The sequence below is a fragment of the Phyllostomus discolor genome, chromosome 9 (assembly GCF_004126475.2).
Source record: "Phyllostomus discolor isolate MPI-MPIP mPhyDis1 chromosome 9, mPhyDis1.pri.v3, whole genome shotgun sequence".
In the NCBI taxonomy this organism is placed as follows: Eukaryota; Metazoa; Chordata; class Mammalia; order Chiroptera; family Phyllostomidae; genus Phyllostomus; species Phyllostomus discolor.
Genome location: NC_040911.2, coordinates 71,860,015 through 71,875,235, shown reverse-complemented (window position 1 = coordinate 71,875,235; position 15,221 = coordinate 71,860,015). Strand labels below are relative to the sequence as shown.

Below are 15,221 nucleotides of genomic sequence, written 5' to 3'. Positions count from 1 at the left end.
CTTTATCTGCCCTTCCATTTTAAATGATAGCTTTGCTGGACAGAGTAGTCTTGGATGCACGTCCTTGCCTTTCATGACTTTGAATACTTCTTTTCAGTCCCTTCTTGCCTGTAACGTTTCTTTTGAGAAATCAGCTGATAGTCTTATGGGAACTCCTTTGTAGGTAACTCTCGACTTTTCTCTTGCTGCTTTTAAGATTCTCTCCTTATCTTTAATCTTGAGTAACTTATGACATGTCTTGGTGTGTTTCTTCTTGGATCCAACTTCTTTGGGACACTGAGTGTCCTGGACTTACATGTCTAGTTCCTTCACCAGATTGGGGAAGTTTTCCTTCATTATTTGTTCAAATAAGTTTTCAATTTCTTACTCTTCTTTTTCTCCTTCTGACACCCCTATGATTTGGATATTGGAATGTTTAAAGTAGTCCCAGAGTTTTTCTCATCCTCTCCTCATGTTTTTGAATTCTTGTTTCTTCATTCTGTTCCTGTTGGATATTTATTTTTCCCTTTTGTTCCAAATCATTGATTTGAGTCATGGTTTCCTTTCCTTCACAGTTGTTTCTCTGTATATTTTCCTTTATTTTACTTTGTATAGCCTTCATTTCTTTCCTCATTTTGTGACCAAACTCAATTATTTCTGTGAGCATCCTGATTACCAGTGTTTTGAACTCTGTATCATACAGGTTGTCTGTCTCCTAGTTGCTTTGTTCTTTTTCTGGAGTTCTGATCTGTTCTTTCATTTGGGCCATATTTCTTTGTCTCAGCCAACCTGTTATGTTGTACAAGGGAGAGTCTTAGGTATTCATCAAAGTGGGCAACCCACTTTGCTGCATTGTGGCACTATATGTGGGGAAAGGGTCAGAGAAGGAATAATGCTGCTTGATTGCTTGGCTCTCACCCCACTTTCTGTTACTTCCCTCACTTTCCACAAGCAAATTGGGCCTTTCTGGTGCAGATTCATGGATGTGTGGGCTTGTGTATGTTCTAGGATCTTGTGAACCTCTACAACAGACTCTCATGGAAATGAACACAGGGAGGCTGCCAAAATGAGACAAAGAAATATGACTCAAATGAAAGAATAGAACAAAACTCCAGGAAAAGAACTAAGGAAAATGGAGATAAGCAATCTATCAGATACACAGTTCAAAACACTGGTTATTAGGATGCTCAAGGAACTCATTGTGTACTTCAACAGCATAAAAAAAGACCCAGGCAGAAATGAAGGTTACATGAAGTAAAATAAAGAAAAAATTATAGGTAATCAACCATGGAGTAGATGGGACCAAGAATCAAATCAATTATCTGGAACATAAAGAAGAAAAAACATTCAGTCTCTTAGATTGTACCTAATAATAGAGCTGCTTTGACTCCCTGTTATAGCATGGCCTATAGTAGAAAAGCACACCCATAAGGTGGATGGGGCAGAACCTTAGGTAATTGCCAGGGCAGGGCAACCCTTATGAACCAGATCAATAGAATCTCTGATATGTTGTTGCTGTGTTATGGCTCTGTGTGGAGGAGGGCTCAGAAAATGGTCAAAGGCTGCTGCCTGGCCTCTAGCTTTTTGTCTGGAAGGATCCTGTCCCCCAACATTCTTCTTGATGCCAGACACTTCAGTTTCTCCCCATATGCCAGTGGTGCCCTTCCAGCTGCTGCTCTGGTGCTGAAGCCCAGATAGAGTGAGTCTGCATAAGTACTAAGTCTACTGCGGGCCCTTTAAGAGGAGGTGTCTGAGAATCGCACAGTTTCTTCCATTGGCCCAATCCCCACTGGTTTTTACAGCCAGAAGTTATAGGGACTTATCTTTCTGGCACTGGAATGCTGGGATCCCTTGCTCCTGAGATATCCCTTCCAATTTTTAACCACCACACATACATGTGGGATTGCCCATTCTGTATCTCCATGCTGTGGGTCTCTCGCCCTTGCAACTGTATGGATGAATGTAACTTCTTCAATTCCTTTGTTGTTAGACTTCCATACAGCTTGATTTTCTGATGATTCTGGGTGATAGTTGTTTTGTAATTTAGTTGTAATTTTTACTGTGGTTGTGCAAGGAGGTGAGCTGTGTTTACCTATGCCTTCATTTTGACTGGAAGTCTCTTTTCTGGCCAGGAGCCTGGTGGTGTGGGCAGCACAGGGAGAGGTCCGGGGTTGTGAGGCTGGGCTGCTTGGTCCTCTAGTGGAGACTGTTTGCTGCCATCCACCCAACTTCAGCACCCAGTGGACAAGGAGAGAGCTAAAGCACTTTATACACATATTAACTGGAGTCCACATGGATTGTGCTGAAATTATTTGTTTATATTTCAGATTGACTAATAATCACTTTGACCTATTAATCTTTTTGTCTCTATTAGCTAGATTATGTTTACCACATAATCAATGTCCAAGAAATAATTGTTGACTTAATTAATTAATATACCCCTTGAAAAGTAAAATACATGTTCACTAGTTTTGAAAGAAATTAGGTTGTTCCTTTTTAAAAATTTTAAATAATTTTTAATTTTTAATTAGTTGATGTATAATATTGTATTAGTTTCAGGTGTACAACCCAGTGATTAGACATCATGTAACTTACTAAGTGATCATCCCCAAAAATCTAATTTCCATCTAACACTATACAGTTATTACAATATTATTGACTATATTCCCTATGCTGTACATTACATCCCCTTGACTATTCTGCAACCACCAATTTCTATTTCTTAATCCCTTCACCTTTTTCACCCATCTTCCATCCCCCTCTCCCATCTGGCAGCCATCAAAATGTTCTCTGTATCTATGAGTGTATTTCTGTTCTGGTTGTTTATTTTGTTGTTTAGATCTATTTTGTCCAGTATAAGTATTATTACCCCAACTATTTTTGTTTGTTTCCATTTTCATGAAATATCTTTTTCTATCTATTTACTTTTAGACTGTCTGTCTTTCAATCTAAAGTGAATCTCTTGTAGACAGCACATGTAAAGGTCTTGTTTTGTTATCCATTCAGCCTTCATATGTCTTTTGATTGTAAGATTTAATCCATTTGCATTTAAAGCAATTGTTGATAGATATGTATTCATTGCCATTTAATTATTCATATTTTTGTTTTTTTTCCCTTCTTTTTAAGTAAGTTCCTTCAACATTTCTTATAATACTGATTTGGTGGTGATAAACTCCTTGAGCTTTTTCTTGTCTGGGAAGCTCTATCTATCCTTGAATTCTCAAAGATAGATTTGCCAGGTGGAGTAATCTTGCTTGTATGTCCTTGCTTTTCATTATTTTCAGTATTTCTTGCCAACCCTTCTGGATTGCAACATTTCTGTTCAGTAATCAGCTGACAGTCTTATGGAAGGTCCCTTGAAGACATCTGCTTTTCTCTTGCTGCTTTTAAGATCCTTTCCTTGTTTTTCACTTTTGTCATTTTATTTATGATGTCTTGGTGTGGACTTCTTTGGGTTCATATTGTTTGGGTCTCTGTACTTCCTGAACTTGTATGTGTATTTCTATTACCAGGTTAGGAAAGTTTTTCATCATGTTTTACATAGGTTTTCTTTTCTTTTCCATTTTTCTCCAATTTACTAATTACTGTTCTTTTACATTTTTTATTATATTTTCCCACTACCATTTATCACCATTATACCCCCTACAATCACCACACTGTTGTTTATGTCCATAAGTCCTTTTTCCTTTTTATTCAATCCCTCCAGCCCCTAACCTCCACTCTTTCCTCCCACCCCAAAGCTGTCATTCTGCTTTCTATCTATGAGTCTGTCTCTCTTTTGCTTGGTAGTTTAGTGTCTTCATTAGATTCCACATATGAGAGAAACCATATGGTATTTGTCTTTCTCTGACTGGCTTATTTCACTTAGCATAATGTTCTCTAGGTTCATCCATGTTGTCACAAAGAGTAAAATTTTCTTTTTTATGGCCAAGTAGTCTTCCATTGTGTAAATGTCCCATAGTTGCTTTATCCGCTCACCTACTGATGGACACTTGGGCTGCTTCCATATCTTGGCAATTGTAATTAACACTGCAATGAACATAGGGTAACACAGTGGAATTACTGGGTCTAAAGGGAGATACATTTTTAATTTTTTGAGGTATCTCCATACTGCTTTCCACAGTGGCTGCACCAACCTGCATTTTCACCAATAGCACAAAAGTGTTCTCCTTTCTCCACATCCTCAACAGGACTTGTTTGTTGATTTATTGATAATAGCCATTCTGACTAGTGTGAGGTGATATCTCATTTTGGTTTTAATTTGCATTTCTTTGATGACTAGTGATGGTGAGCATCTTTTTGTATGTCTATTGGTCTTCCATATGTCCTCTTTGGAGACGTTTTCAGTTTATTGCTCTCTCTCTTTTCTTTTTGGCTTCCTCATGGTGTGAATATTGGTATGCTTGAAGTTGTTCTAGAGGTTTTTACACTATTCTCATTGTTTTTGTATTCTTTTTTCATTGTGCTGTTCTGATTGGGTGGTTTCTGCTTCCTTATCTTCCAAATCTCTACTTTGATTTTCTGCTTTTTTAAAAAATGTTTTATTTATTTTTTAGAGAGAGGGGAAGACAGGGAGAGAAACATTGATGTGTGAGAGAAAGATCAATTAGTTGCCTCTCATCTGCACCCCAACTAGGAACTGGCTTGCAACCCAGGCATGTGCCCTGACAAGGAATTCAACCGGTGACCTTTAGCTTTGCAGCACAATGCTCATCCAACTGAGCCATACCAGTAAGGGCTCTACTTGTCATCTCAGCCAGTGCATTCTTCATTTTTGACTGTTTCTTTTTTATGTCTTCTATTTCCATTTTGGTGTTTCCTATTTCTTTGTTGAAGTTCTCATTAAGTTCATCTACTCTTCTCCTGAATTCACTGAGAATTGTTATAACCAGTGTTTTGAATACTGCATCTAGTAGATTGCTTGTCTCCATTTTGTTTAGTTCTTGGGACATGTTTCTTTGTCTCCTCATTTTAGAAGCCTCCCTGTGTTTGTTTCTATGTATTAGGTCGAGCTACTACAACTCTTAGGCTTGGCACAGTGGCTTTATGTAGCAAGTGTCCTATAGGGCCCAGTGGCACAGCCTCCCCAGTCACCCAAGCCAGACACTCAAGGTGTGCCCCCCATGTGGGCTGTGTAAACGCCCCTGTTGTAGTTGAGCCTTGATTGTTGTTGGCACCTCAGTAGGAAGGATTTACCCCTAGGCCAATTGGTTGTGAGGGCTGGCTGTGACTATTATGGAGGATCAGTTGTACAAGGGCTCACTTCTTTGGTGCTCTGGTGCCCGCCAAGTCTGCCCCTTGAGTGTGTCCCTGTGGAAGAAGTTGCATGGTACTTCTATGTGGCCTGAAGCTGTCCACCAGGTGGGCTGGCTCTGGGGCCTCCCTGGAGATGAAACCAAGGTCAGCCGTTACCTATGCCTTGCATGGAGCCACCCAGCATTGTTGCAAAGTGATCTGTAGATGATTGCCTCTTATGCTGGGCCTAGAGGTGCCCAGGAGAGGACAAGCTGTGAACTAAGGCCAGCTGCTGCCAATGCCAGGCCTGGGACCACTTAGCAAGAGTTATGGGACATGCTGAGGTTAGATGCTCTTGTTTGAAAGATTTTAGGAATGTCTGAAGCATGAGCTAAGATAGGCTGCTGTATGGAAAAGCCACGGGAAATGGCTTGGGGTGGGTCCACAAGTTGGTGTGGAGGGATCTCAGGGAATCACCAGGGTGGGGCAAACTGTATTAGCCAGGTTGATGGAACCTCAGACATGGTACCCACCTGCTGGCTCTGTTCCAGAAAAGGAACGATGGCCTCTGCTTACACTTCTGTTTGGGAGAAAGCTGCCCCTCCAGTTCTTGCCCCGATACTGGACAACTCAGTTCCACCCTGTGTGTCCCAGCACTGGAACTCAGAGCAAGTGAATTGGAGTAAGTCCATGTGCAAGCTTGTAAGAGGAATTCTTGGGCCTCCATAAGCCATCCAGCTCACTCAGCTATAATCTCTGCTGGTTTTTACAGCCAGAAGTTATGGAAACTCCATTTCTCAGCACTTGAACCATGGACTGGGGGCCCTGGTGTGGGGCTGTGATGTTTCACTCCTCTGGGAGGGGGCTCCGCATCCAAGATATCCCCCCTAATTTTTATCCAACACATGTGGGTGTGGGACCAGTCAATTCTGTGTCTTGCCCCTCCTACCAGTCTCAATGTGGCTTTTTATCCTTAGTTGTACAACTTCTGTTCAGCTAGATTTCAGGCAGTCCTGAATGATGGTTGTTCTGTAGTTTCATAGTAATTTTGAGGTGGTTGTGGGAGGATTGAATACCGCATTTACCTATTCCACCATCTTACTGTAAGGGCTTGTTGGTACCAGTTTAGTGTTGTACATGATAACATTTGGTCTTTCTTGGAACTCGACTTTTTACATTTGATTATCCAAATATGAAGAATGAAGGTATACTAACTCTATAGTATTTATAAATTTGTAAATTTTTAAATTTGTAATTTATAAATTTTTGTAAATATAATTATTTTATATTTAACTGCAAAAATTTGCTTGGTGTAAAAATAATATTCAACAGCTTAATTGCAATTATATGGCTATTTAAAATGGTGATGTTGATCTGTATGTGTTTACATGGGAAGATGTCTATAATGTATTGTTAAGTGAATAAAGAGCAGATTAGGAAACAGCAATTAATGTGTGATCTCATTTTAAAAAATAAATTCTACATAGTTATAGCAAAAATTGTAGAAGAATAATAGTGGGGGCAATATTTATATTCTTCTTTATAATGAATGATTACAAAGTTCTAGGTGTGGAATTAATTATTTTAATCCTCACAATTATTTTATTATTGTAATTCCCACAGTAACTCCATTAATCATTTTACTGTTAATCATTATGTAATAATAATTATTATACAATTAATTAATTGCACATATATTTAATTATATGTAAATATATGATTCATTATATTTCTTGTCCCAGGCACTGCGTTATTGTAGAGCTACAACTAAAGACCAGATAGACACAGTACCCAGTGTTTTTTTAAATTACAGTTTACATTCAGTATTACCAGTATTTTGTATTAGTTTCAGGTGTATAGCATAGTGGTTAGACAACCATGTACTTGAAAATGTATTCCCCCCAAAGTTTCCAGTACTAACCTGGCACCATAGTTAGTAACTACAATCTTATTGACTATATTCCCCATGCTGTACTTTATATTCCCATGACTATTTGTTCTATTCTCAATTTTTTATTGTTGTTCTATTACAGTTGTCCCAATTTTCCCTCACTGCCCCACCCACCCACTGCTCCCCCAGTCATTCCCCACCCTGTCGTCCATGTCCATGGGTCATTTATACTTGTCCTTTAACTAGACTATTCCCCTTCTTTCCTCCATTTGTTTGTTTTGTTCATTATGTTCCTATTATATGTGAGATTATATAGTAGTTGTCTTTTGCCACCTGACTTATGTCACTTAGCATACTACTCTCCAGTTCCATCCATATGTACAATGGAATATTACTTGGCCATAAAAACGAATGAAATCTTACCATTTGTAATAGCATGTATGGACCTAGAGACGGTATTATGGCTAAGTGAAATGTCAGTCAGAGAAAGACAAATAACATGTTTTAATTTATATGTGTAATCTAAAGAACAATATAAATGAACAAACAAAACAGAAACAGACCCATGGATACATAGAACAGACTGATGGTTCCCAGTGTTTTGTCAGTATCCTAACTCTACAAATAGAAATTAGAGAGATTGTCCTACCATCATTGAACTTGTGGTACAATTTCTGGTTCAAGTAAACATACAGATTCACAAGGCTCCCACAAACTACATTTATCAACAGTCTATTCAGGTGGACATAGCACAGGAACCACAGTTTGCCAGAAGGCAGCATCAGGCCCTCCTTCCTGTGGGAGTCTTTGCAGCAATTTGCACAATCTTATAACAGCCATCATCTTTGGTCCCTCAGATGATGACTCAGACCCAAGGAGTGAGATCCACACTGGGTAGGTGTGGGAGCCAATCTGACATAAAAATGTCATTTCCCATGTAACAACTCCACAAATACAGGGTTCAGGGTCTCTGTAGGAATCACTACCACCATCACCACCATCAGGTATTTATAGTTCATTTCTCCCAGTCTAAAGAAGGAAGTCTGCCAATCAGAGGTCATTTCAAATACAATCAATGCTACCTAGAACACAATTAATGTTTAATTCCGATCGAATTACCAGGGCAACAGAACTAGAAAGTGGACAAAAGGTCAAATTCTTATAAGGAAGAAGGGGAAAGGGTTTTGTTAAGTAGCTTCACAATAAGCAAGTGGCAGAGTAGATTCAAACTTGTGTTTCTGATTTTAAAGCCTAGCTTCTGCAGTTTATTAGATGGTTAAAAAATAAATTTCTTGGAGGAAAGCTTATAGACAACATTTACTTTCTTCTTCAGACTTCCTGAATTCTTAGATTTCTTTTTGTAATAAGCATGAATTTCTTTGTAACTAGAAAGAAATATTTTCATTAAAAAGACTAGCAACATGAAAACAGGCTTTTGCTCTAGCATTAAGTGAAAGTAGCCAGAAACAAAATGATATATACACTTGCATTGTGATTAGGATTATGTGAAAAGAAAGATGCAGACAGAGAGGGAGAAGCTGAGGGCAAATATAATTCAGTCAGGATAGTTGACTTATGAAGGGGTTTTCTTCTGTTTTCCAGATTTTCTATGAAAGACTTAATGTTATTCTTAGAACAAAGTGAAATGCATTTCTTAAAATATAAAAGGAAATATATTTATCTTATAAAATATTTCAAATGTAAAAACCCAGAAAACATCATCCTAAGTAATAGATTTAGTTCTGTATTTCTTTGTATAGGTGAATATACTTTACATAACATTTATGTTAGAAATTTGGAGTTTTTTATCTCAAAACATATACATGGACATGAAAGATGGGAAGGTAGATTAGAAAGTAGTTCTGTTCCATTCATGAAGGCTACCTATGCAATTGTAAGAATTTTCCCAGGGCTACATCTGTGTCCCTGTCCTGATTTTATACTATTTTAGTGTGTTACAGTAACTTCCCTAGGTTTGGGCTCACACAATAGAATGAAAATACTATTGTCCAACCCCTTTTATAGGTTACTTGCCTATATTTATCTCAGAATGTAGCTAATTAATATTTCATTTTTCTTCCAAAACTCACATTTTGGGCTTTATGTGATCCTTCTTTAGCCAAAGACTCATATAATTGTATAGCTGCTGTTATGTTTTGCATGCCAAAATTTCCAAATAGCAAAGCATCAGCCATTTTCTCCATAGCTTTCAAGTTTCCCATGTCAGCTGCTTTGGCAAAGAGTATGTAGGCTCTGTTTCAAGAATATAAAGTTAGAAGTTTGATTATCAAAAATGCAATTTTACGTCCCCTCCTTCATACTGCTTGTCTCTAGGACTCTGTTATGATTGTTCTTAACAATACAGTTTAGCTGAGGTCCATTACATCCCTAGATGAGTAGATTTTTTTTACTCCTAGATTATTCTATGATTATAATTGCATTATATCTGACAAATAGTGAAGCTGATAAAAACAGTAGAAATATATAGGATACATTATGTTTCAAGCTTATATACCAAGTGAAGTGAAGTGAAAAATTGAGGTACTTATCCTAAGATAGCAAACTGCAAGTTCACCGTGAGTACTTGTTTTATAAAATGAACTCAAATATATTATAGAAATCAATTAAAATAGTAAAAAATGGTATGTCACATCAAGGATGTTACTAGTTTGAGAACAAGAGTCCATTAATATTCTAAGATAATTTTAAAAAATGCAACATATTCTTCAGCAGATCAAAGCCTGGCTGTGTAAAAAAACAATAACCTAACAAAAACTGATGGTTATAAGAGATCTAGAGTTTGACAGCCTGGGTTCAAACCCTAGCTCCACCACTTACTAGTTTGAGAGTTTTGGGCAGTTTACTTACTTCCCTGTGCCTCCCTCATCTATGGAATGGGGATAATAATAGTGCCTATTTCATGGGGTTGCTGGAAAAATTCGGTCAGATAATCCATATGTAGTGTTAGGTACAGCAACTGGTACAGAGAAAATACACAATAAATTTAGTTACTACTACTACTGCATAGGTTCTAAAATTTTATAGTATTGTAATTTTTGTCCTATAATTAGTGGGTAGATGGTATGAAAGCTTAGTGATTGCAAATTTAGATGCCATAGGATTGCCTTACATTGCATTTTCTGAGGGGTCAGAAGTCACTTGAACCTGATCTGTATAATAGAAATGATAGAGAGACTTGCAAGGCCAAAACTTGTGTCAGAGACACAGAGTACTTTTGGGATTAATTTTTACTACTATAACTTACTTTTTTGTAGTGGTAAGACAAGAAAGCACTAACCCCTACCTGTGACCTTGAATCAAATGCAGGAACAAGCACATATCTACCATTGCTACCAACTCAGAAGGATTAGGAGACTCAGCTTTATACACCATCTTTCCAGATGGATACTAAAATAACCTGCTCTTTGTAAAAGACTGGAGCAGAATAGAATGGACAAAAAGAGATGGTACTGAGTGATATATAGACAGACATTAGGGTTCTGGATGGCAAAAATATTGTCAGAGCTTGCTGGGATTCTGGGGGAACAGAAAACAAATAAGATAGAAGGTCTCAAAGGTCAATGAATGCAAACGTCTAGCATCTAGGGATACATTTGACATCAGGATACAGACTCCTAAAGCCCTTTTGTCACATGGCTTGTTGTTGCAACTGCATAGCCTTTTGAGATGCTCAGACTTGAAGGGCATCAACATGGACCACTGCAGAGAAAACTTGGACTGAAGGAGCCAGCAGTAAGATATATCCATTCACTGGTCCTGGTGGCAGCAATAGGTTGCAAAGCCAACCCTACTATGTGTCTTTGATTCCAAGGGAGAGGTGGGTATATAGATCCCCTGCCAGGAAAGTCAAGGTGATATAACGGATACTAGAAGCAGGACCCAAGGCTGGAGAAAGTTGTTGGTAAATTAGGTAGGATTAAAATCTGGGCTGCCATTCTCAAAAGGAAAAAAAGTAGGTAAAACTGGGCAGCAGGAACATATCCCAGAAAGAAAGTTCAGTTAGGTATCTTGATTATCTCTAAAGGATTTGGCATTAGACACTAAGGTGGGTGCTGGGGAAGGGGGAGGCTAAATACCTCTCTAGAACACATCAGAAAATTGGTGTGGGGTAGCAGTATGGCTCCCAAAATTTCTTTGCTGATGGAGAGTAATTTTTAATGGTAGTTAACCCTGGTTGTCACTGAGGCTTCTTAACTCTTTCAGACAAGTTTGTGTTTCCCTGACATGCTTGCTTAACATCTGTCTATATGTCCAATAACGCTGACTAATTCAGTGATTTTCCTCTCATACGTACAAAGAGGCTGAATGAATGAGTGAGAGAACCAATGCCCTTCTTTCTTTTTTGACTTTGGCAGAATTACAAAGTCCTTTTGATGTTTCTTTTCCTCCTCTGTAATTTGGGGATAATAATCTATGTCTAATCATATAATAATAAGCAATGAATAATATCACACACATAAATGCCTAGAACATTAACTAGCCCAGGACAGATACTTTTAAATGGCAGTTGCTGATGTTGTTATAACCAGGTTCATAGTGGACTGCCTGCCCCCATCCTCTGTACTCTTACACTTGCTTTGAGTTTTAAGAAAGAATTCATGGATTCTGCTGTTGGCCTCTCTAGGGCTGGCTAATACAGCATTGGGACGCTTCCTCCAGGGCTAATAAGTTTGCTTAATTTGCCTGAAAACAAAAGATGCCTCCTTGGGAGTGCAGAGCCTGGCCTTTCTACTATTGGTTCAAGACACATTTGCTTTTTTTTATACCACATCTTCCACTTACTGGTTAGAGGACTAGAGATAAAAATAAATGCTTATCTCCTGGTTACTGTGTGTCAGGCATTATTCTAAGAACTTGACTATATTATTTAGGGCAATGGGAGGTTAAGTAACTTGCCCAGGATCACATAGCCAGTAAATGGTAGAGCTAGGATTTGATGCAGGAGTTTTAACTAGAGACTTGAGGGGTGACCTCATACTGTGCCCCTCTACGGAGGGGAGAAGATATTTCTGACCCCCTTGAAGACAAGTAGACAAGGGAAAAAATGGACACACACAGCTTAGTCACTTCCCTGCTTTGTATTTGTGATCATCTCAATTTAACATCCTTGATTCCCTGTTTTCAACTTTTTAATGGGGAAGAGTGAAGCTCTTAACTCATTAGTCTGTTTTGGGGATAAAATGGGATCATATACATGAAAGTGCTTTAAAACCAGAAGTGCTGAACAAATGTTTAGTTAGGTAGAATAAGCCATTTTAAAACAACTACTGTAATTTAAACAACACATATTTATTATAATTTCATTTGGAATATCTAATAAAAAGCCAAAAGAGAATATTTTTACCTGAATGCTCAGGTAAGTGCCTTAATTCTTCATTTAACTTAATGTGGAGAAACCACAATCTCACATATAGTTCTATTTATTTAGGCTGATAATTTGTAGGATTTTTAAAATACTATTTGGTCATTTAAAAAAGAAAAGCTATGGGCAAATACACTTATTTGTTATTTCAATAAAATTTTAATGACAACCTAGATTTTGGAGTCTTCTTTTTCTCAAGCTGGAAATTTAACTTGGTTTATGTAACTGGGTAAAGACTTACTCTGCTTTTTGTTTTTGGCTTTTAGACTGCTGGAGAATCTTGATGCCCATCTTAAATAGCTGCTCACCTTCACCTCTGAAATTTTTCTTTGCTTGCTTTCTTACTGTATATGGACAAACAAGGAAAAGTAACATTATTTTTGTGCTTTATATTTTAAAAATAATGTGCTAGTATGTTAGTTTGAGTTTTATGTTCCCTATTTTTTAATCTTCACTTCAAGAAAAATCACTTTACTTTTGGTCAGAAGGTGGAAACTGCTTACAAAAGCACCCTCTTCCTGTCTTTTGTGAAAGGGTCTGAAGGGTGGAGGAGACAGAGATGCCTCTGATGGTAGAAGAGAAAGAGATATTCCAGTGTGGAAAAGGGATACAAAGTCCTGCAAACTGAAGGCAGGAAGCAAGGACTCCAAGAGAAGAGTTTGCTGGGTATACTCTAGTGGCTGGATCTTAGACCCCAGCCTCTCAGCTCTCAGACTCCCTTATTTGAGCATGGGCCATAAACCTCAGGGCTATAATATCCCAGGAGAACATGAGGAAGGACATAGACAATGGGCATCTCCAAGATGACAGATGTGCGCCCAAAATTGGAGGTGAAAATTTTGCTCTGCCTAAGACCTCTTCCTCCTCCCCTGGAAACTTCCTAAGACCTTTTTAGACTGTCTGAGAACTGTTGGGGATGACTATCAGGAATAAAAGAGGGAAAAGTAAGTGCGCCACGCGTAGAACCTTAGGGAAGACACACAGAAAGAGTATCAATGATAACTTGCCTTGTGGGATGGGAGCTCAGAGTAAATTTTATAGGACTTAATAAAAATAAAGAAATAGAATTTTACCTGCTACAATCATGGTATTTCTCAAACATTTATATAACACCTCACAATTTTCAAAACATTATCACCAATTTACAGATGGGGAAAGCTGGTTAGCATTATAGTCCTCCACCCCACTCCGACACACACACACACCCTTCTGCAAACTCACAGTGCTTCTTGAAGTCCATTACAACACTCCATGAAACCTCTGATTAGATGAACCCCTTGTGAAATCATTTTAAATGAAAGGCATTCCGGGATTTGATGCCTCATTAAAAAGACCACAAAGAACTTTAAGTGCTTCTTGTTTTTCTTCTACCTGATAATCTCTCTGAGTTGTTCAGTTTGTTATTCAATCAACCTACTAATACCAGACATGTTAGCATCTAATTTCTGCTTTGAGTTATATGAGTGTTATTTATACTCATGATTAAGGAGGAAAGATAATGGGAAAAAGTCTACTAATCTGTGTATGGAATAGCAATTGTTCCTATTACCATGCTTTCAAAGATCAAGAATACATTTTTAAAGGTTGACTGCATGCATATACATAAGAATAATGATTTACCACTATCTACCCATGGCTTCTACTTTTTATTTGTAATCCATGTTGTGATGACCAAATATATTAAAATTTGAGTTTTCTTTACTATAAAAGTCTCAATTATCAGATAAAGTTATCTGACAATACTTTAATTTTCTTTTTATTGTTCCCAAATTTGGAAAAAGCAGTAAGGAAATGATTTGAGACCACTCTGAACTTAATGTAAAGTATCTTCATGAGTCTGAAGTCCTCTGAATGGCCAACTAAGGACTCTGTTGTTCTGTCCTTATAGTGGCTGTAAGCTGACTGAAGTGTTGGGATGGACAGTAAGAATAAATGGGGACAGAGTAGGTGTGCCATAGAACTATTTAAGACAGCAGCAAGGGTGGAATGTGCTCCAACTAGATGATCTTATATTTTAGTGTTTGTCGGAGACATAAGTTATAGACAGTTCTTGACATTTTATTACTTCTGCAGTCTTATCATGATACCATATCTAACCTAGATACTATGACAGGCCCAATTGTGTCCCCCCAAATTTATATGTTGAAGTTTCAATCCCCAATAATTCAGAATATACTTTTATTTGGAAAAAATAAGGTCTTTGAAGAAGTGATTACATTAAAATGAGGCCAGTGGGGAAGGGCCCTAATCCAATATGACTGGTGTTCCTATGAGAGGAGGAAGAAACACCATGGGCATGCAGGCATGGAGAAAAGACTATGTAAGGATACAGTGAGAAGGTGGCCATCTATAAGCCAAGGAGAGAAGCTATAGAATGAAACCAACTCTGCTAATCATAGACTTTTAGCCTTCAGAACTGAATAAACAAATTTCTGTTGTTCAAACTACCCTCTTTGTGCTATTTTGTTATGGCAGCCCCACCAAACTAATAGAGATGCCAACTCCCCATCACATGGAAAACAAGCTGCCCTTCTCCGCATTAGAATGAATGCATCCAAACCTCAACTTTCTATCAGATCAGTGGCTACATTTCAAATGTAGGAGGGACTGCAGTTTCCCATGGGCCCCTAAGGTCTTTAGACGCTAGACATCTGACTTTTCCAGGCAGTCAGATGCCCAAGTAGCTTACCTCTGAGAAGGCTATTTTGTTTTTATGATTATACTCTAAGTAGG

At 38.0% G+C, this 15,221-nt stretch overlaps 1 protein-coding gene across 2 annotated transcripts in view; it reads right to left on the bottom strand.

Annotated features, from left to right (window-relative positions):
* The window catches only part of SEL1L2 (SEL1L2 adaptor subunit of ERAD E3 ligase), a 92,645-nt gene extending 79,819 nt beyond the window's left edge, over nt 1-12,826 (bottom strand). For both annotated transcript variants that reach the window (XM_036009553.1, XM_036009554.1), the window contains exons 1-2: nt 12,730-12,826; nt 9,196-9,358 (exon numbers count right to left, since the gene is read on the bottom strand). In XM_036009553.1, coding sequence (XP_035865446.1) covers nt 9,196-9,358; nt 12,730-12,779 — 213 coding nt within the window. In that variant the 5' untranslated portion in view covers nt 12,780-12,826. The remainder of the gene's footprint in view (nt 1-9,195; nt 9,359-12,729) is intronic.
* Nucleotides 12,827-15,221: the final 2,395 nt, after the last annotated feature.